At 42.3% G+C, this 22,013-nt stretch overlaps 2 protein-coding genes across 2 annotated transcripts; one reads left to right on the top strand and one right to left on the bottom strand.

Moving 5' to 3' along the window:
• Window positions 1-899: 899 nt before the first annotated feature.
• On the top strand, window positions 900-13,789 carry nacad (NAC alpha domain containing). Its single transcript, XM_063488579.1, has 10 exons — window positions 900-1,363; window positions 4,486-4,772; window positions 4,889-10,661; window positions 10,804-11,037; window positions 11,654-11,745; window positions 12,139-12,207; window positions 12,329-12,475; window positions 12,557-12,691; window positions 12,798-12,920; window positions 13,406-13,789. Exons 1-10 carry the CDS (start codon window positions 1,279-1,281, stop codon window positions 13,418-13,420), a joined length of 6,960 nt encoding a protein of 2,319 aa, XP_063344649.1. The 5' UTR covers window positions 900-1,278; the 3' UTR covers window positions 13,421-13,789.
• An 87-nt stretch (window positions 13,790-13,876) lies between these two features.
• On the bottom strand, window positions 13,877-20,355 carry glipr2l (GLI pathogenesis-related 2, like). The gene is made up of 5 exons (XM_063488580.1): window positions 20,018-20,355; window positions 19,324-19,432; window positions 17,480-17,583; window positions 16,959-17,036; window positions 13,877-16,317 (listed from the first exon to the last, which is right to left on the bottom strand). Exons 1-5 carry the CDS (start codon window positions 20,028-20,030, stop codon window positions 16,151-16,153), a joined length of 471 nt encoding a protein of 156 aa, XP_063344650.1. The 5' UTR covers window positions 20,031-20,355; the 3' UTR covers window positions 13,877-16,150.
• Between the last annotated feature and the right edge of the window lie 1,658 nt (window positions 20,356-22,013).

Genomic DNA, 22,013 nt, shown 5'->3' with positions numbered 1-22,013 from the left:
GCAAGTGTCCACTGCATGTCGTATGATATTGTACCTGCAGCCCGTTCAGGTTGCAGCTAAACCAACTCCTTGCAAGAAGGTTTTCTGTATCTCCCAGCAGAGTCTGACGAGTGTGGGAGAGATACCAGGAGAATGGCTGTTACACAAGGATAGAGCCATAGGAGGGAATCAGCCTGGAAGGAGGACTTGTATCTGCTCCTTTGTAGGAGGAGGAACAGGAGGAGCACTCCTAGAGCCCTACAAAATGACCCCAACAGAATACTTATGTGCATGTTCCTCATCTAACTATCAGAGTGAGCCGCTATAAGCATAGCATGAGGTCCCAAAATCCTTTGCTCAAAGATTAACACCATCTATTACCCACTTAGTCTTTGTAAGGCACTTTGAATTGGCTTTTTAAATGATGCTGTCTTAATGAGAGTTGAAGATGGAGGGCAGAAACAGATGTTTTAGTGGCCCTTGGGGCAAATATCTCCTTCTTGATTCCTGTGGGATCAAATCAGAGGCAAAGGGTGTAATCAGCAGTATACTTTCAGGATTCGTTTCTGCGCATTAGATTCTCTGTGTTCAAGGTTTCTCTTTCCACTGTCTCTTTTGTTTTCCATTTGATTTATCCATTTCACTCTTGTTTTTGCAGTACCGCTTCTTTCCTTGGGGGCAGCACTGAGAGATCAGCAGAAATGTGCTGACATCATCTCCAAAGATCCAGTCATAGCTTGGATGGGAGTGAAGGGAAGGGTGGGGGACCAGGGAGGAGAGGAGGGAGAGAGATACAGGGAGGATGGAAGAAGCGAGGAAGATGAGGAGGGAGGAAAGCAGGAACTGGGCATCAAGAGAGAATACTGCAGCTCCCTCTCAGATTCTACACACACACACACACACACACACACACACACACACACACACACACACACACACACACACACACACACACACACACACACACGGATGAACTGGATCATGAGGCTCTGAAGCACACGCCCACAACAGCAGCATCACTGTGCTGCACCACAGAGAGAGACCAGCCTATACTCCCATCTCTGACTCTCCCTCTTTCAGTCTCTGTTTGCCTCATTCTCTTTCACACACAAACACACACACACACACATAGAGGCAGACACGTGCTGCAGGGAAGATCTGAGTGTTGGGTCGCTGAGCATTCATATCCCCCTCCCCTTCTTCTTCTTTCTCACTCTCACTCTCTCTCCTCGTTCACCTTGTCTGTTCTGGCTGTATGGTTTATCGTTGCGTCAGAGTCAAAGACAGCCAGCGAGAAGCATGCCGGGGGAGAGCACTCACAGATCCGTGCCCAGCGACAAGCATCCAGGGCAGGAACCTGAGGAAACAGGGCTCCCTGGACCAGGTAGGACCACTGGGCTTGAGCACTGGGAAAGGAGAGGGTTTCCATTGATACTAATTAAGACAGAGACCAGGGCGTAATCGAGAAGAAAGGCTCAAGACTGTGTTGAGCAAGTAGTATTTAACAGATAGGATAGGAAGGATGGAAGAATTAGCAGGAAGGAAAGCAAAGGTAAAGGATTATTTGACAAGCACTAACTGCTCAAAAGTACCTGGGAGATCTCACTTTAGACCTGGGTGATTTCTGTGTGTCTGTTGACATGTGCAGGCTGAGTAAGCTGTGATTCAGTTGCATGTTTGCTTCCTCGGTAAACTGCATGTTGCCTCTCCTTCCCCCTTGCAGCTATTAGCAGCCTCCCAAGAGATTCCACCCCTAGACATCAACTCTTACCTCGTCTCTTTTCACTCCCCATTACAGAATCCAAATTAGCAATCTGTTCCTTTCAGCTACCAGAGTTTTGTATGTACCGACTGATTTCCGAAACCATTGTGTAACCGCCCCCCCCCCAGCATCCAGCCTCAGTCCTCATCGGATTCCCAGTGCTCTTACCCCCACCCTAAATCTGGCCCTCGTAGCCTCTATCACTCCTCCCACTGCCCCATGTTCATGCCACATCCGCATCCCCATCTCTACATCAGTTTTATGCAAGCTGTAAGTGCAGAGCAGTGTGGCGTAGCTCCTCCCTACCCCCAGCTTCAACAGGAACATGACACAGCAGCATGGCAGAGCACAGTTTAACACAAAAACACAACCTCACAGGTACAAGAGCTTTCATTATTTTTGTTGTTTATTGTTTACTATATAAGATCATTAAATATGTAATTGATAACAAGAAGAGGTTATAGTGAAAGTTTTACCTTAAACTTTATAATCATTATATTGTATTATATTATATATTATATTATTATATATTATAATTATAAATGACTTTGATCTTATTAGAGTATAGGTGGATAGATAGATAGATAGATAGATAGATAGATAGATAGATAGATAGATAGATAGAACAGAGACTCGCTCTTGGGGGTGGCAAATCCAGCGCTGCATCCACTGTGACGCAGCTTTAGTCTGCTCAACTGCGGCCTGTTCTTCATACAGCAAGCTAGGTGCTCAGTTTAACTGCATTCCCTGAGACCAGGCTCCAGGCAGTCATATTATGTCACTGACTTATTTAGCAGCCTAGCCAAACAGTTTTTATGTACTTCCTATGATTGTCACTAAAGCACGATAGAGCATTTCTAGATGTGTTCAGGGTATATATTGCTTGATTTTCTTGAACTCAGATATGCTGTTGAAAACCAGTGCTATATTAGCCTTTGTCACCGTAGCATAGTGAGGTTTTGTTGAGCTCCTGCAGGAGGAGACAATCAGAATCAGCCTGTTTATGTTCTGTTGAGACTAGGCTGTGCTGTAGCAGAGGAGTTGTCTTTTGTGCATTATGTATTGTGCATCTCTCTGACCTAACAGCAGCTTTTAGTCTATGTGGCGTGACTCAGCACACACACAAACACACCTTCATCTTAATATTGGAGCAGTGATCGGGAAGAGCTTCTAAGTGCTGATGCTTGCATCTGCCGCCTCCCCAGGGAGGGCAGGACAGCAGCGAGGGAGGAGAAGCAAAGAGCATGTGCTTAGTTACTACTACGCCCTGCTAGATACATCTGCATACAAAGCCGAGCCAAAGCGAGGATCAGCTAGGAAAAGGCTAAGGAGTAATATAAGGGAGTGATAGAAAGAATGAGCTACATAACAGTGAGTGAATGTGATATCTATGCTCCCAGGAGAACAAAACACGTGCATTTGTCAGTGAGGGTGTGTGTATATGTGGCTGGCACTGAGCTGAGCCACTTGTGTGTTGTAATGACCAATCAGCATGTGAATTGAGGTCACCCTACAAATGGCCCAGTTAAATGAGGGTTCTGTTCTCGGTGTGTGGATGACAAAGAGCTTAGAGCATATCTTCTGAGGGATATTTTGAAAAAAGTACAATTTTGCATTGTAGTAATCAAAGAACATCAAAGAACTGATTTAAGATGACAAAGAGAATTTAAAATTTTTTTATCTTCTTGCTTTTTACTTTCTTACTCATACCCAAGACTTCCTCTACTCCCTGTTGATTCATTTCCTTCATTCAGCCTGACATTTCATCTCAGTGATTTCTCCATTCCCAATGACAGGTGAGGACACAAGATGATAGCAAGGTCTAGAAGGACAAGAGGACAGAGAACGCTGTAATAGAATAACAGCTTATTTTGCCTCTGGCTAATTGTGCCATTGTGGAGGTTTACTTGGAAAAAAAAGACTTGAGAGGAGAAAGAGACGTGCAGAGGTAAAGATTCTTGTGTATGTGAAGAAACATTGTTTCTGACTTCCATCTATAGAGACCAAGCTTTTGGAGGATTGCCGCACGCATTACAAAAATAATAATAATAATAAATACATTAAAACAGTCTCGTTTTAAGTCCCAGTACTCTTTTTTTTCTACTTAAAGCCATTTGCTGTGTCATGAGAGCTGAGGGGTATTTGTTTACTGACTGGCATTTTGGTGTAATTTTCTTTTGCTCTTTCTGAACTAATGTGTGGGCTAAGATAAGTGAAGCTCAAACACAGAAATCTAAAGTCTAATATTATACAATAAAAGAGGCATGACTTTCCACATCACGTCTAGTGCCGTGATACTAAGGTGATTTAGTCAGCTTGCTTATATGATATCTTTGTTAATTCCTCAGAGTTCAAATGTATTAATATTTGAACTCTTAACCTCCTAGGACCTGGCGTCCACATATGTGGACATCACATTTTGGGTTATTTAGACCAAAATACTCAATTTTACTCAACAAGGGCCTGATATCCACTTATGAGGACATTATACTGCTACTGTGCTATTGAAATTTTAAACGGATATCCTTATATGTGGCTCTCATTTTTTTTAGAAACAAAAATCAGGTAAAAAAAAATCTGGTAATTCTTTGTTTTTACATTCATCTGGCCCCAATATGCCCAAATATCAAAGAGAAATCAAAAATACATGCCGTGGAAGAGTTCGGGTCTTAGGAGGTTAATATTTGTTTTGATCTTTTTTCTTTTACTTATGAAGTTGTTTTATTTTCATTTCTCTTTTTCAGACATGACCAGACACCCATCTACTGACTCCACACCAAGTGACAGTGGTTCATCCCCGAGTGACAGTGGTTCTAGTCCCTCTCCCAGTACTCCACAAAAACTGCTCCCAGCATGCACTTCTCCATTTGGACCACGACTATTTCATGTGTCCCCTAGCTCTTCTGGTACTCCAAGACCTCAACCTGAAGGCTCCGATCATCGCAACAACAGCACACCCAGACTGTCTGGAAAATTAGGTGGCCATGGACCATGTGGCCGCCATGTCCCTGTTAAGATGGAGCGAATCAAGGTGCGTGTGTTGTGTGTGCGTGCATGTATGTGTGTTTGATCATGTTGTAGCTTCATAGCACTTAGGATACCATTATGAGCATTTGTAATTGTGTATGTACAATGTTTTATTCCCAGGTCCTAACTGGTTCTGAGGTGGAGAGTGACTACCAGGAGCCACAAACTATTGATACAAGGGTGGTGATGGGTGAAGAAACACTGCTGAAAACAACAGAGATCAAGAAAGGGAATCCCTTTACTGCCCCAAGTGATCAGGCTGTACCTTTACCAGATATTCCAAGCTTTTCAGATCCTCAGGCACAGGCAAAAGAGACTCAGTTGGAAACAAGAAAAGAGGAAAATCAATCCCCAAAACAGGAGGCTCAGCAAAAAGACCGTGCAGACCCCTCAGCGACTCTCCCTATCCCTTTTCACAACCCCCTGCTCCCTCCCTCTACCTCCCCAGGGTCACTAACGACAGATGACAGCTTGACGGAGAAAAAAAAAGAGTGTCAAAGCCTCTCTCAAGATGAAGTGCCTTCCCACTCTTTTTCTGAGCCTGCCTGTCCAGTTGCTTTGTCCTTTTCTGAGCCAGTCTGTGCTGTTGACCCACTACGAGTGGGTGTCCCCTCATCTCTTGACCCTGACCTTTACTACACTGCTCCTTCTACCCCAATTAAAATGGCATCTCGCTCTTCACACCTGAAACATCATTCATATCCTGGCTCCCCTGTCTCTCCACTGTCCCCTGGTTCTCCCTCTGACAGTGAGGACCTCTGTTCCCCTCTCACTTCTCCTTCTGGCTCTTACATCACAGCAGAGGGAGGCAGCTGGACCTCCTCTTACACATCTTCCACCTCCCCCTCCACATCTCCAAATCCACTCCTCACAGAAGAAACACAGGAGGCTCCTGCTTGTTTTGTGGGGTCCTTGTCTGAAATTGGAGATGAAGTTGGGGAGGAAAAGGGAAGAATAGTTCCAGAACGCGAGGAAGAAAGGGCAGGGGACTTCTGTCTGTACCATGAGGGGGATTTTGTTATGAATTCCCCAATAGGTATAACAGACACAGTCATCGTTGAGGAGGAAGAAACTTTAAAAGGGGACGAGCTCAGTGTTTCTAGAGAAAGTTGTCGCCCCTGCTGGGTAACTGAGGACACATCCCCTCTGAGGAGCAGTAGCAGTAGTGACTCCCAGGAGGATGGAGGAGGTTATGAAAGTTCACTCTGCCCTCTAGATGAGGACAGTATAGAAAGAGCTGAGTCATCTAGACCTATCCAGTCAGGACTGAGACTGCAACTTGAGGCATGCGTATCAGAGGAACATTATGGACAGATGGATGTCCACCAAGAGCCTCCTTCAACCGCCTTGACTCCTGACACAGAGAACATGACCATGGCCTCATCAAGCCTTAGCCCTGACTCACCTGTCCTCTCCCTGGATGCCTTCTTTCCTGGAGCGTTTGATAGGCTTGGTCCCAGTTCCTTCATACTATCCCAGGCAGCCTGTGCTGATGATATACCAGAGGAGGAGAGGATGATCCCTGCCTCCCTCATCTCCTTTCCCCTTCACACCAGCCTTATCTTTAAGGCCGATTCAATGGAAATCACCCTCTTCCCCACTGAAGAAGAGAATGAAATAGAAGTTAATGACAGAAACGAAGAAAAGGACGTTGATGCCTATGCAGCGGGAGAAGAGGAGGCAGATGTAGAAGATGACGATGAAGACGAAGAGGATGACGATTATGATTATGATGATGATTTTGATGGTAATGCTAATGGTGCTGTCAGCTGTGATGAATATGAGGAAACTAATAAAGATGATGGCAGTGATGACCGTAAAGAGTCAGGCGAGGAAGCTAAGGTGGAAGTGAAAGTGGTAGAAGAGGACGAAGAGGAGGAGGAGGAAGAAGAAGAGGATGAGGACGATGATGAATGTCATAGTAGAGCAGTGGAGGATCCCACAGATGAGGATAGCTCAGCATCCTTCCTTCATTCGCTTTCAGAAACTTCTCTTAATGAGGGGTTGGATGAGTCTTTTTGTTTCCAAGACGATACAGAGGAGTCATCAGATTCTGCCTCCTACAACGGGGAGGAAGACGAACGTCTGTACAGCACTGAGAGGCATGCACAATCATTAGAACCCACATCAGCAGATGGACCTGATCCAGGTCAAATACAATCAGAACCTGAACGGGCAACTATCAGTGGCACAGTACAAAATGAACCTTTGCCCTCACAGCAGAGCGTGGATGAACTAGTGGATTGCTGCAAAACAACCTGTCTGTCTGAAGCCACTGCCCACCCTAAAGGAAACAATGTAGATCCCAGTCCTGTGGATGCATGTAAAATCCCTGAGACCCAATCAGACCCTGAACTAGAATCTACCAGCGAAACAGGTCAGGCAAAACATTTCCCTGTACAAGCGAGCACAGACAAACCACTGGATCACCAGAAACTATCCTGTCCTGCAGACAAACCACTGGATCACCAGAAACTATCCTGTCCTGCAGACGAACCACTGGATCACCTGAAACTATCCTGTCCTGCAGACGAACCACTGGATCACCAGAAACTATCCTGTCCTGCAGACAAACCACTGGATCACCAGAAACTATCCTGTCCTGCAGACGAACCACTGGATCACCAGAAACTATCCTGTCCTGCAGACAAACCACTGGATCACCAGAAACTATCCTGTCCTGCAGAAGCGAATTCTTCTCTGTCAGACTCCTCCGACGACCCGAATAAGAGTGCGAATGAGAGTGAGATGACTTATCTTGATTTTTTCTCCGATCCTCTTGAGGGGCCTAAGCCCAGTCCCTTTTTTAACCCTTCCTCCACTCCTGATACCAGCCATGTGTCACCTTCTTTTGCAACAGAGCCCCACATGTCCCACATTCCTCCCTCTGCTACTTCTGTGCAGGAAACACCAGACCAGAACATTTCAGTTTTTCCAGAAGAAGATCACCAGGGCAAAGATGTTGATTTCAAATTGCCCAGTAATAGTGGCATAGTGGAAAAAGAACCAGAAAGAGACTCTTTGAAATTGCACAGTGATAACTCAGTAAGTGAGCCCATAAATGGGCCAGAAAGAGATTCTTTCAAATTGCTCATCAAGCCTCGCCATTATCACTCTGAAAGCCAAAGGACTGTGGGAGCAAGTAGACGTGTGTTGTCAAAGTCTTTCTGCAGTAAACATGATGTGCCTGTAGGGGCAGAGGCCATGTGCAGATCCAGTATTCACAGTGAGTCTGATATTGACCTTGACCAGAAGAATGGGAATGCTTCAGCAGAGTCTGTGAGTGTGGAGTGTAGAATCAATGATTCTGGTCCTTCTCTGAACAATGTCATTGCTACTAATGACTTGAATAAAGGTGTTCCTCTTCTATCTTGTCCTAAAGACCCTAGTCCCAATCCCAGTAATATCCCCGTTTCTGCCTCTCCAGAAGTCATCTCAGAACTAGCTGACAATCTGGCCCTAACACCTGAACACTGCCCTGGTGACTCTTCCCAGGAGAACCTAAGGGAAAACACCCTTAGTACTGATGAGGGAGTACTGGGAGCTGTTGGTTCCCCACACTCACCTTTTGCCATCTCTCCGAAAAGGGAAAATTCAGAAACGGACACAAGCAGAGAGATGGGTTCTGTAGCAGGGGCATGGTGTGACACCAGGGTGGGAATGGGGTTCAGTCTTGGATTAGGAGCAGAGGCTGAGTTTGGTGTCTGGGGAGCAGGGGAATCTCTATCATTGTCTCTGGGGAAGAGGTATGAGTTAGAGGCGGAAAGTCTGCTCATGTGTGATGCAGAAGGCCAAAGCAAGCAGACGGCCATGGTTTCTAACATGAGCAGTGAAGAATGCAAAAATTATGATAATGTTCTTGGGTCTATGCTAGATGAAGACGATAACAACAGTTTGCATGGAGAGAAGCGCCAAACAGATACCGAAGAACTGGTTGGAGAGGGAGTTTCTGAGTCCAACTTGGCACGCTGTAAGTCCACTGAGGAGATTTCAGTAGAAGGAGGGGGAGAAGATGGAAACGCCAGCTTCCTGGAGGATGATATCAGTAATCTAAATCCACACAATGACGGCGATAACACAGAAACACAAATACAAAACACTTGGAAGAACTGTAACAATAACAGTGAGTCTGCCTTTGGCTCTGCGCATGGGAGTCTCAATGCTCTGTCAGAGGAAGTCAGACACCAGAGTGTGAGTGTCAGTGTTAGAGACTCTGTCTCTAATATTCCACTTGAGGAGATGCCACCTCAGGTTTCGGACATGATTCCTGATGGAGACAGGAAATCAACAGATAGTTTGATAAACCAGACACCAGAAACAACACAGACACCATTCCCCGAGAAAGGTGGCTCCAGCATCTCAGTGCCATTAACTGAAACTCACTCAGATGCAGCTGCAACAAACAAACACTTTGATTTAAAAAATGAAACCAACTTAAGAAGTCATACAGGCCCAGAGTGTCAGACAATCACTCCAGAGAGTGACACATCATTTTCTTTGGTACAGGGTTCCTTTGGATCATTCACTCCTAAATGCAAATCCGATGATTCCAAACCAAGTAAAGCTTGTCAAGAAAAGGTCAATACTGGTTCTTTGTCAGAAACAGAGATAATGGAGTCTCAGACAGAAAGCCAAAGAAAATGTGATGGCAGTCCCCTCATGGACAAAGTTGTCGATGAACCAAAGACTAAAGATGCCTTTAGAGAACAACAGCATGTTGTTTATAACTCAGGGGAAGACAATGAAGAAGACAAAGTGGAAGAGAAAGCAAAAGAGAGAGGTGCAAAAAAAGATAAGAAAAAGAAACAGGAAAGAAAATCCCGGTCTGCACAAAACGACTCAGAGCACTTTCCCTGTGACAGCCCCGAGGGACATTGCACGGATACATCATTTGATGCAAAGAAAGGAAGGAGAGGAAGGCAGAACAAACAGAGGGCACCTCTGACAGACAGTCAAGGTGCCTCTAGCCCCGAATCTGTTGTTGATCCAGAGAAACCTGCTGTTCCTTTAAATAACACACCAGAGGTACGGTCAAAGGGGAATGCAGAAACATCCAAATCTAAGACAGGACATAATGCAAGCAACAAGTTTTCATCACTGGATTGTCAACAGAAGACGCCTGGGACAGACAAGGTTGAATCTGGTTTACAGCTCCAGGTAGAAAACAATCCAAGTCCTGATGTCAAAAGTCCTAACCACGTAGTCTGCGGCTCTACCACACACACAACAGACAACCTAAATATTGTTGTGGCGATGAACCAAGATGTACAGCAGGAAGTTCTTGATAATAGACCGCTACCTGATAATCAGAGAGGAGTTACAGTGGACATTAATGATAACAACATAGATATTACCCACAATACCATACCATACTCTCTGAATCCACTTTGCTACTCAGCATCTCCTGTTTCCTCTTCCTCTTCCTCCTGCTCTCTACCTTGTGCCTCAACAGACCCAGAGCATGATCTTTCCACACCAGTGCAGGAATCCCAACCTGACCTCTCAGCCCAACAACGGCAAGAACCTTCACTGTTCACTTGCCACACCACCCCTGTCTGTTTGTCAACCTCTCCTACAACACAGAACACCCCTGATTCCCAGTTCCTTCCTACCACTAACCTCCAAGAGATCACTGATGTCCTCAGTACATCAACTATGTCTGCCACAACTGTCTCTTCACCCTTATTCTCCACTGCCGTGCCATTAAGTCTGTTTCAGTCTACCCAGGAGTCATCTTTACCCGAGCTGGGGAATTTAGATGCAGTCTGTATTCCAGACTCTAGTTCCCATCCCCAGTCTCAGTCATACTCCCAGTCTCATGCTAACGCAAGCGTACAGCCTCACAAACAAGTTAGTCAAGGTCACACATGGAGCACACAAGACAGGTGCAAAGGTGAGTAAAGTCATGGTTACCTCAAACCAAACATTCCCTCTCTAACCCAAACATTTGAGTTAGTGAGTTTGTCAAAGAAAAGGTAAACACTTCCTAACACTGTTATCATAAAAGCTGTGATAATCATTGTGTGCTTTGTAAGGTCCTAGTTTGGCTGAGGAAGAGACAGACAGTGAGGGCGATGGAGGTAAAACATCCCAGCCCAAAGGAATTCAAGGAAGCAGAAATGGATCACTACAGAAAGACTCTGGTTCAGCCAATCAAAGGGAAATCCAGCCCTTCTCTACCCACCAATTTACAGGCAGGCGGCCCAGCTGTCCTATGAAACACAGCCACAACATTTGTGAAGAGACTGACCTATCATTCCAGAGCAATTGTAAGTGGTTTCATACCTCCTCTGGGGCACTGAAATCCCCCAAAATTTCTTTAGCTATGTGTTATACAACCCACCCTTCTCTCTTTTTCTTTCTCTTTCTCTTTCTCTTTGATTCTCTCTTTTAGGTTATGCAATGTGATAATGCTCTCTCCATCTTACATTTATAAGTTTACTGACAGAGAGGATATTTTAAACTGTTCCAAAGTTTGTAACCTAAATTATGGATGAAGTGTTATTACCCAGCAAGGAAAGTGCACTTATCAATGTGTGCCAGCATTCTGTCATTTTCATGTTTGTTCAGGCTGGAGTTGAGCACACTGCTATGTTGTGTTACATACTATTGTGAAACCACATTGCAAAAGACGTGAATATCACATAGTGATTTTTTATTATATTTTTAATCAACGTAAGCTAATTAAAGTCTCTGGTACTGATTAGATATCAGATATAGATTATTCATGTACATAATTGGTACATAATTAATCTATCTATCATTAAAATAGGCTAATTATGTACTAATTAGGAAGATCATTAGATAGATAGACAAATTATTTTTACTCTAGTTTTCCTATGGACTTATTTTATATATGTGTGCTTTGAATTTGTTTTTGTGAAGGTTCAGTGCTGGCTTCATGTAATGAGTCTGAGAGTGAGGGTTCAGTTCCTGAGCTGGAAGAACTAGAGCCACTGAGACCATCAGAGCCACAGGTGAGTTTGTCTATGGGATTTAAAGGTGACCATCTTTCCATATATATATATATATACATATATATATATATTTTACACAACGTACTTCTGGCCAAGCATGTTGTTTAACATGTTGTTCAACTAGCATTGCATTTTAAACTAATAAACTCTAATATTCATCAGATGTTAGCCTTTTTGCTATTTAGCCAGTAGCAGTGGCAGCCCTGATTTCCAGCTACTCTTTAAGGCAAACTTTAATCAAAATGTTGCTGCTATTGCAAAAAGCAAAAAAAACTAAACAAAACAGAAGCATCATGAGTTGTATTTTGGTATATTAGCATAAACATATTAGCAAAATTTGCATATTAAAAGCATAATGGATTATTTCATAAACTTAACTGTTTTTTTTTCTAGTCTATCTCCTCTGCAGATGAAGGGTTAAACAGACCAAAGCAGAGCCGCAGTGAAAAGAAGGCCCGCAAGGTTGGACTACTATATGCTACTACATAAACTTATAAAGTGGTCAAATATAATATTAAAAGTGATACAATTCTTTTTCTTTCATTTCAATCCCTAATTCTCGTTTTCTCTATTGTGCATTTAGGCCATGTCTAAGCTGGGTTTGAAGCCAGTCCACGGTGTGACCAGAATCACTATTAGGAAGTCCAAGAGCATCTTGTTTGTCATCAGCAGACCAGATGTATTCAAAAGCCCCGTATCAGACATTTATATTGTGTTCGGAGAGGCAAAGGTGAGTACTGTTTGTCTATTTGGTTACTCAAGTTTCAGCTTTCAGTTTTACCTTACTTATTCGGTCCTTTTCTCTCCTCAGATTGAGGACCTGTCTCAGCAGGCTCACAAAGCAGCCGCAGAGAAATTCAAGGTGCCTGTGACCTCTTCTCCCTTAGCCCCACCTGTCCCACCCAGCCTCACCATCAAGGAGGAGAGTGAAGAGGAAGAAGAGGAGGTATTTTCTGAACTATTGTTTCTGAATACCTATTTCAACAACCGTTAAAACGTATGTTCTGAAATCTCTCTTTATCCTTGCTTCTTTCTTTCTTTCTATACATCAGGTGGATGAGGGAGGCCTTGAGCAGAGAGACATTGAGCTGGTGATGGCTCAGGCCAATGTGTCACGAGCCAAAGCCGTCCGTGCGCTGAAACACAACAAGAATGACATTGTGAATGCTATCATGGTGAGAAAGGATGAGGCTGAACGCGGGAAAGAGAGGGGAAGACAGAGAGTGAGGGCAGATGGTGAATAAAATAATGAGTCATAGCCAGTGAGCAGGGAGGGGGTGAGATGAAAGAGCAGAGGACAAATGACAAGTAGAGTTTCTCCCCAGTAACTGAATAACCTCCACTGTTCTGTAGGTCATCAGTACAGTCTCATGGCCACTAGATGGCAGCAAGTGCTCTGATAAGACTGGAGCTGTTCAAGTGACGCAGATGTTTTGTTTCTTGATGCAGGATAAAATACTATTAAGATAACTGGGAAATGAAGCCTCACATAATGAGCATCCCTTTTAATTATATACATAGAGTGATATGTTCCACGGTGGCACATGTTTTTCATTGGGTAGAAGTGAAGATCGTATTTTTGTTGTTTTAATTTATCTTGAATTCAATTTTCCACCTTTTCTCTTTCTCACCTTCACTTTTCTCCCCTGCATTTTCATAGGAGCTGACCATGTGAGCGGTGAAGACGATTCAACTCCTGACTCCTTTATTCCAGCCTATAAAGCCTAAACACCTGACTCTTCTATATCGCTGCTACTATATGTTGCATCCCCAATATCTGCTAAATAAAGTCTGTTCCAACGTGGGCTCTGACTGGACCCTGAAACTGATCTTACTGAAAAGATTAGTCTCACATTCATTAAATCAAACATGCTATATTGATCCTTCACCCCAACTTTCACTTGAGGAGAAGTTGAAAATATTTAAATGAAAGAAGAGGCGAAATGTTTCTGATTGGTTGTCGGAAGCAAAATCTGTGCTATTCAATTCCATGCTAGAGTTACGTCCTTAATTTGTTGGACAAAAACATCTTTCTTGCAGTTTTGCATCTGTACACCACCACAGGGGATTTTAAATCAAACAATTTTAAATCCCATGTTTGAAAAGCTCAAAAATAATTAGAAAAATTGAGTGGAAAACAGTTTCATAGTCAGTTGAGGCTCAGTCTCTTGTAATTTCATTACAAATGAAGCAGGAATGAATAGCATTTTACTGTAATTTAAAAATATAAAGTTAAACGATATCAGTGCAAGTGAGGAAGGTTGTCAGTCGGCTGAAAAACCAAATCCACCAAGTGACTAAATCAACAATTTGTTAGATTATTAAAAAGAAAGAATGTGCTGACCAGCTAAGCAACAGCAAAGTAAAGTGAATGATCGCAGAATTATTTCCATGGTTAGGAAAAACCACTTCACAGAATTTAACTAAGGCAAGAATTATATTGAAAAGGTTTATTGCCAAAGTCTACAATCAAGAGATGCCGTCACAAATACAGAAAATATGAATACAGACATTTTACAACAAGGTGCAAAAGACCAGTTACAAGCAAGAACAAGAAATCCAAATTAGACTTTTCCAGAAAACAGATGAAAGAGAATTCATTAGCTGGGCCCACGTCCTCAGTTTAGGTTTTGCAGCGTTTAGTAGAAAAAGGCAAATAAAGGCCCATGTACTAATGAAAAGTGAAGAAGTGAAGGAATTGAAAAAAGGGCAAGGAGGGTGGGGCAATATATAGTACTAGAATGGTGGAAGAAATGATGGAAGAAATAAGTATGAAAAAGGAAAGAAACAGCTCATGATCCAAAGCATACCACATCATCTGTCAAACATGGTTATGATGCCAGTGGAACTAGGTTAATACTGTTTATTGATGATGTGACTGCTGATAGAAGCAGCAGGATGAACTGTGCAGTGTACAGGGCTGTACTCTGACTGACCCAGACAAAGCAATTAGGTAAGAAGCCAAAGCAAACAGCAAAGGCAGCCCAAGAAGCAAACAAATGGGATGTTCTGTAAAAAGTCAGTTGCCTAATCTCAGTTCAGCAGAGCAGCTTCTCAGGTATTGAAGATAAAACTTAATGCAGAAAGACCCACAAAGAAGCAGCGATTGAAGGTGGTTGCAGTAAAGGCTCAGAAGAACAGAGCATTTATTGACTTTCATTTGGTCTAGATATCAGGCAGTCATTGAGTGCAAACAATATTTATCCAAATATTAAAAACCATGTTAATTAATTTGAGCCTATGAAAATGAGTGAGGTGGATGTATAAAAATGTCAGTAATTCCAAAAATAGTTAATGCAGTTTTTTTCTAAAACCCCTTGAATTACAGCTGAAAGTCTGCACGCATACATATTTATGATCAGTCAATTTCCAATCCGCTGTGGTCATGTACAAAAGCAAAACTGCCTAACTGTGTGAGATAAATGAAGACTGTATAAAATATGCTTGGCACAATATATTGTATATCGATGACCTTTATTAAATTGGCCACAGGTTGTATCTTAAACAAAGATTACAAGTAATTGTTTTAATGTTTTGGAAGGCAATCTTAATTGTATGTGACCTAAACTGAAAATTCACCCTCACAACTTACATATAACAATGTCACAAAAAGAAAAAAAAAACAATCACAGAGAGATGCCGAATGATTTTTTTTATTGTACAAAAGTGGTTAAAATACAAGGCATAGATGTGGAATTGCTGGGTCTGTTTTGACAAGTAGAGGCAAGAACACAGTGACTGATCACTGGTTAATCATTTAAACTTAAATACAACTATAAAAATAAGGGAAAATAATACTATGTATATGTGTCACTGACACTAAAGTGCAGTGTTCTGTTGCATAACATTTTCAGTACAAATATCTACTTGCTAGTGTGGGTGATCTACCTACATTTGACATTTACTGGGTGCTTTGTTAAAAAAAAAGCCTGCACACTGATCCAGATGAATCATCAAATTACAAGCAATGACCACTGTTAATGAGTATTGCCTGTTCCTTTGACTGAATTAACTCCCACATGTACACAAAAGCAGATGTGAAGGACAGTATGTCTGTTTCAGTCTGTGATCGTATTAAAAGGAAAATGATGCCATAGGGGGGAAAAAAAATCCCAACAGCTATAAAATAAGATTAGTCGCCATAGTCAGTGGAAATGTACTGTTAGCAAACATCAAACAGTGGTAAATCTTTCATTATGAACACACACAGATCCCTCCAAAATATAAACATAGGACTTAAAGCCTGAGTGCTTTGTATCATCAAAATCCATCCAAAATTGTAGTACAGCAAAAAGTGGTTATCACCTCAATGTTCTCCACAGCAGTTCAAGCAGGCAACTTCTCTTCTGGAAAACTGAATAAATGCCTTTTCTAGCCCGAGTCAGGCCAAGAGATCAATATCTCTTTAAGAGCTGCTTTTGGCTGGGAGGACATTATTCTCAAAGTGTCCCTGGTTGGTGATGTTCCCTGCTGGGTAGTATCTGGCCACCACAAAGGAAGAACCATCTGATGCAATGGCCTTACCGACACCCAGCTGTTTAGTGCTCTTCCACACCATTGCTGTGAAATGGCCTAGGTGACATATGAAAGGAGAAATGATGAATAGAAAGAAATTAGAAAGCCAAAATCTGGACCACGTAACAGAGAGGGAAACGTGCTTTTACTGTAGTGAACAGTTGAGGCTAAGTTCACACGCTCTTCAGTTTATCTAAATATTTGCAGACACAGGAATTTTAATTCCTCTCTCATTCATCGCTTCGAAATCTCTCCTCTTGCCTTGACCGCTTTAGTCCTTTCTTAAGGGAACTTTGCATGACTCAGTGTGAATCACTGTGATGACCTACTAGTGATCTGCTTCATGTGTGATTAAGTTACACCAGCTCATGCACACTGGTGTCTAAGGCTATGGGAAACCATCTGGAGGAATTAAGGCACAGTGGATGTGACATGCAGGGTTAGAAGTGATGCATAGGATTGTAATTTCCCCTCAGTTTCCCCTTGGCTGGTCACAGTCAAGCAGTCGCACGTTGTCTGAGGTGTGACATCAGCACAAGAATAACAACAACCTTCTCCATGCCTGAATAAATGTGACACTGAGAGGGAGAAACTGACATCGAGTAAACAAAAAAACGACAAAGAAACAGAGAAAGCAACGAACTGAAAAAAAAGAAGATGAAAAAAGACAGTTAGAGATAGATGTGCATGAATCTCACCGGTGCCAGAGGAGAAACCGGGACGGTTGAAGTTGTACTGTTTCACTTCATCATACCAGCGGTCTGCCACATCCTTACCTGCACATGCAAACAACTGGCTTGAACTTAAAGGAAAATCAAATTAGCCTTGTGTCACACAGTAAGCAGAAAGCACCCTACAAATCCTCCTTAAGCTCCTGCTTACAGTGCTGCACTTTTTGTCACGCTGTGCCTGACTGTGTGTGTATCTTGTGAAATACACCGGTCTGTGCTGACATATTTCTGCACTGAGTCATAGTATATGAAGTGGAAGGGAAATGGATCCCAGCTGTTCACTTGCAGGGTTTGGCAGACACCACAGAGGATCTAATTTAGGCTTCACAGGCTAAAATAACACATCTGTGGAAGAATGTGTCTTATTAGATTTTCCTGCCACATTCTCACAGAAACCTACATGTACAGGACATCTGAATTACTGTAAAGTTTAGACAAATTCAAAGTGTCATGCACGTCATTTTTAGCGTATATGTGCAGAAAATAACCTGTCTGGTCATACGAGGCCCAAGCCAGGTTTTCGCCACAGCTCCCTCTACTGGACTCCACACTGTGTTTTAGGATTCGTGTGCTGGCCAGACTTTCAGCATAGCTGTAAAGAGAGACAAAGGAAATTGTACAGTGTACTGCTTGAGTTAAATCCCATTTATACTTTGGGTGATGCATGTGTGGATGCACACTTTAAAAGTCCAACTCTTCATCAGCAAACTGAAGAGCTAGGAAAAAAGGCAACTGGACTTCTTTAAGTTGTTGAAGAAATTTTGCTTGTCATATCAGAGACTTTTTCAGTTCTAAAAACAAACAGTGAACAGTCTCAGATATTTTGGAGGTGGTCGTTGACAAGGCAAGGTGTGAGTGGGGGTTAAAGCACCTGGTAAGGGATCTCAAGACTGGACTATCCGTCTCCTTCCCAGGTGCTTCGACCCCCCACTCAAAATATCTGCGATGCTCCAGCTTTTGCTTTAAAAACTGAAGGATCGTGTTGGATGAAAGGTCTTAGACGAGATGTCTTCTGCTTAAATAAGTTCAGTTGCTTTCTTTTTAAAAAGCTCATAGGACTACCTGGATGATTGAGAACTTATACAGACATATTTCATCAAGAGTAATATCAAGAGCTTTCACATTTTTAAAGCTTGCTGCAATATCCTGTTCTCCACTTCTACAAGAAACAGAACAACAACCTTAAACCTGTGGCGCAAAAACAGAAACCATTTCCTCTGTAAACAATCTGGGTTAGCCCAACCCTTGGATCATTTCAAGGGGTCAAAATAAATTTTCATAGACTAATTTGACGTTGTAAAGTCATAAAGTTAACTCACTACAACCATATAGGAGTAACTGCTGTCCTATGAACTTTGTAGTGATATCATTCAGGACAGTGTACAGGATATTCTAATTTATAATCAATTCCAAAGTAGTTTCTACAGTTTTCACATGTTAGCATAGCTGTTCATATAGGTGTGCAGTGGCCTGATTGACCCACACAATGTGCTGTGGATCCAGACTGTATGTTAAATTCTTCCTTGTCGAGGTCATTTGGGGTTTTTGGATGAAAAGAAAAACATATGTGGTCAAAGCAGTGAGATCTGTTACCCTGTTACCCATTTTGGCTGAACTGTGCTCTGAACTTCTAGTTTATTTGTGTTTTTCATACACAAATCATGTCCAAGACACATAGCGTCTGAGAGCTGTGTGCCCAGTCAGTTTACACAAAGAGTGAGACAGACCCACCACTCATCGAGCTCCAGTGAACTTAGTTTTCCATGCAAGCATCAGATTATCTCAAAATTCCAATACTGATATTGGAATACTGATAGATATTACAGTCAAGTTCATACATGTCTTTTAAAATAATACTGTCATTTTAATTGTGCTTCAAATGTTTCTGTTAGGGATCACACAACTGAAGAGGTTTTTAGCTCCATGTTATTGTTGCTTTGCACCATCACACATGTTCAAGAAAATGGAGAGAGACTTTTATGACAGCTGCCTCAGTCCTTCCTGACAGCGGTGGACAAGCTGACATACTTGAGAGATTTAACTCTCTTGTGGAGCTTCTCTAAGAGTCTAGTGGAAATGAAGCTTTATTCAAACTTCATTTGAATAAAATGCTAATGCAGCTGCAATTAGTGACAACAAATTGTCAACAAAACCTGTAATCACAATGAAAACAAACCAAACACCCAAGATATATTTTTTATAATTTGTGGTTATTGCATCTGACAGGCTACGCTGGAACTGTCACTGTTATCCGGAGCAGTTTGACAGTGACTAGTATGTGCAGTCCTTGCTAATTAGGTTTCTAATTTGATCTGTGTGTGCATTAACCCACCGGGCAGCCTCTTTGCTCAACTTGCTGCTCAACTTTAGCGGAGGAGCCTGGTGCTTCATCCTGTAGTCGTTGTGGCACCGCAGCACCTCCTCAGCAAACTGCTTTGAGGCTGGGAGACAAACAGGACAGACAGGAAGACTAGGTCAGCCCCTGACAGCATCTGACAAAACAGACGTAATGATGCAACATGAAGACTTGGGGAAGGTTGCAGAATACAAACTCAAGCTGAAACCTACAGCCTGAGTGACCTCAGATAGCTAGTACCAACTTGGTGACAGGTGATGAAGTAGAAAACGTCATCTGGATCAGCCCCCTCCCCCATACCACCACCACCACCACTGGTGCCTATCACTCATGGGGCTTTTCATGAGTCTCACAGTCTCTTGAGCACTCACACAATAGGCACATTGAAACAGTCCCACAGAAACAACAAGGCTGAGAGAAAGCATGCTGCACCACTATTAATCTTACCTTACAATTTAGTGCCATCAAAGAGGACAGTAAATTAATAATGGAAAAGGACATCGGACAGAAATTAGATTTAGACTTCTGTATGTGGTCTGTTCTCATTTTAAAAGAGCATTGCCCACAAATGCAGACAGTAAACAAACATGCTGGCTCTTGTACAGCTACATGGGGACAAAGTTCAGCCAACAATAAACATCAAAACCTTCAGGGTGTAATATCTGCTTACCTGATTTTCCCATGTTCAAGTAAGATCAGTAACAAGCTTAGAGCAAACTAGAAGCAGCCTCTCCTCTGTGCTGTTTTCAGACTCCACTCTCTCACTGTTACTTGCTCTTTCTCTTTCTTAAGTGCAGAGTAATGCTGGCACTCTGACAGTGCTTCTAATGCATTTATTTCTTGGTTTTTCCTGTCTCATTCTACCGTGAACTCACATAAACTATGCCGTCTTCCCCTTTAGCTCTATCGGGATGTAACAATTATTGCTCAGCTCTTCCTCTTTTTCATTTGTCCCTCTTTTGGCCACACACCATACTATCTGCATGCCCTACTTCTTCCTTTCTGGCCTAGAGAAGCACACACCCAAGCAGGGGAGCCCCTGCAGTCACTGGTGACATCATCTCTGTGAGACACATGCCCATATATGGCTGTGAACTCCTTATATTCAGGAAAACGTTGCCCCTGGTAGCCCTGTACTTCTTTTCTTCTTTTCTCACAATCTACATGTTCATGATGAAGAATTAATCTAAATAGTGTGCACTAAGGACAATAAATGTCTTTCACTTTCACTACTGGGAACTCTTTCAGTCTTTTTAATACCCTCAGGATCAATATATTCCATTGTTATTCCCAGTGCACCCAAATGAAAATGAGTGATTCCTTAATTCCCTCCCTGGATTGAAAGTAGTAACTGACAAATTTCCCCTTGAAACAAAGTGATTCAATATTCATCATGCTACAGAAAAGCTGCAGAGCTTCTGCTATGTTACCCACCACACTTTATCCATGTCTCAAAATAAATAATAAAAGCAGGGCTGGCTTGCAGCAAAACCTCACATAGAATTACCTCATATTTTATCACACATCTGTCTGACTCTGCTTTGGAAATTGTGTCTGGAGTATTTTCTTCATGTTACAGCTTGTGTAAAGAATACTTTAGAAAACAAAACACTCTTACAGCTCTCTTACTGCCATCAATAAGATTTCATTGTGTCAGCACCAAAGTGCTCTGAGGAAACTGCTTAATGTTTAAAAGCAGATGATGCAGAGTCTTTACTGGCTAATTTCCCAGTAGTTCAGCCACAGTTTGCTGGGCTTGAATAAATCAAGGCCAATGAGGACACACAGCACGGAATATGAATGCACGTAGGATCAAGATATTTAAACGTCTTGCAAATATGCAGATATTTTAAAGACTGATGGATGCACACCATAAAATCTTGACAGTCTATTTATAATGACATAAATACAAAACTAATCATGTCTTCAGCTGTATTTTGCATTTGGCAGTAATGCTGACATGCTCAACAACTGAACAGAATAAACAGCTATATATTTCGTGACCCTACTGCTGTGCATGCTAGTGTTATTGTGTAGTTTAGAGGACCGCTGTAAAACCTCTCAGACTTAAAAGGATTCATATTTGGCTTCGTAGGGCAGCGGTTTACACACTTGCCTAACAAGTGAAAGATCCCTGTTTTGATCCCAGATGGATACACAAATCCCTTTGGGGTTGTGTCAGGAAGGACATCTGGTGTGAAAATCTGCTAAATCAAATATGTTGAACTACCTGCTGAGGCGACCCCTTGTGAATAAGGGGGTAGATGAAAGTAGCTCTATACTGAGGCTATGCTCTCTGCAACGGTTTGTAATTTTTGCTGTTCTGGCAACTGATGCAGCAGTTCATGCCGTGAATACAATACAGGGTAATCCCAAAGACAACTTCGTAAATGAGTCAGCTGAATGTTAATTTGCAGTATAGGCTTCAGGTGTTAGTCTCTAATGAGATGCAATAAAACTAAATGATTCAGCATTTAAAAATGTGAAATTTGGAAAAGTGGGGAAAATGGGTCCTTGTTTTGTCAGACGACATATGTGCTGTTCTCTGGGCCAAAAATTCAAGAACAAATCCAGAAATGGTGGTTAAATAAGTGTGAGACATAGCTAAAGTTAGTTATATATCCTACTGAGGCAATCATCCACTCATCTTTAATAAATGAAAATAA

The sequence above is a fragment of the Pelmatolapia mariae genome, linkage group LG10_11 (assembly GCF_036321145.2).
Source record: "Pelmatolapia mariae isolate MD_Pm_ZW linkage group LG10_11, Pm_UMD_F_2, whole genome shotgun sequence".
NCBI classification, from domain to species: domain Eukaryota; kingdom Metazoa; phylum Chordata; class Actinopteri; order Cichliformes; family Cichlidae; genus Pelmatolapia; species Pelmatolapia mariae.
Note: the sequence above shows the minus strand (reverse complement) of the source record. Positions and strands in the feature narration are given on the sequence as shown.

What these genes read in the sequence shown, in the direction of transcription:
- nacad (XM_063488579.1), top strand. Translation starts at nt 1,279, where the DNA reads ATGCCGGGGGAGAGCACTCACAGATCCGTGCCCAGCGACAAGCATCCA. An exon ending in AACAGGGCTCCCTGGACCAG is followed by an intron (nt 1,364 to 4,485) that starts GTAGGACCACTG and finishes TCTCTTTTTCAG; the next exon opens with ACATGACCAGACACCCATCT. An exon ending in CCTATCATTCCAGAGCAATT is followed by an intron (nt 11,038 to 11,653) that starts GTAAGTGGTTTC and finishes GTTTTTGTGAAG; the next exon opens with GTTCAGTGCTGGCTTCATGT.
- glipr2l (XM_063488580.1), bottom strand. An exon ending in GGCCTCGTATGACCAGACAG is followed by an intron (nt 17,037 to 17,479) that starts GTTATTTTCTGC and finishes TTGCATGTGCAG; the next exon opens with GTAAGGATGTGGCAGACCGC. An exon ending in CGGTTTCTCCTCTGGCACCG is followed by an intron (nt 16,318 to 16,958) that starts GTGAGATTCATG and finishes TATGTCACCTAG; the next exon opens with GCCATTTCACAGCAATGGTG.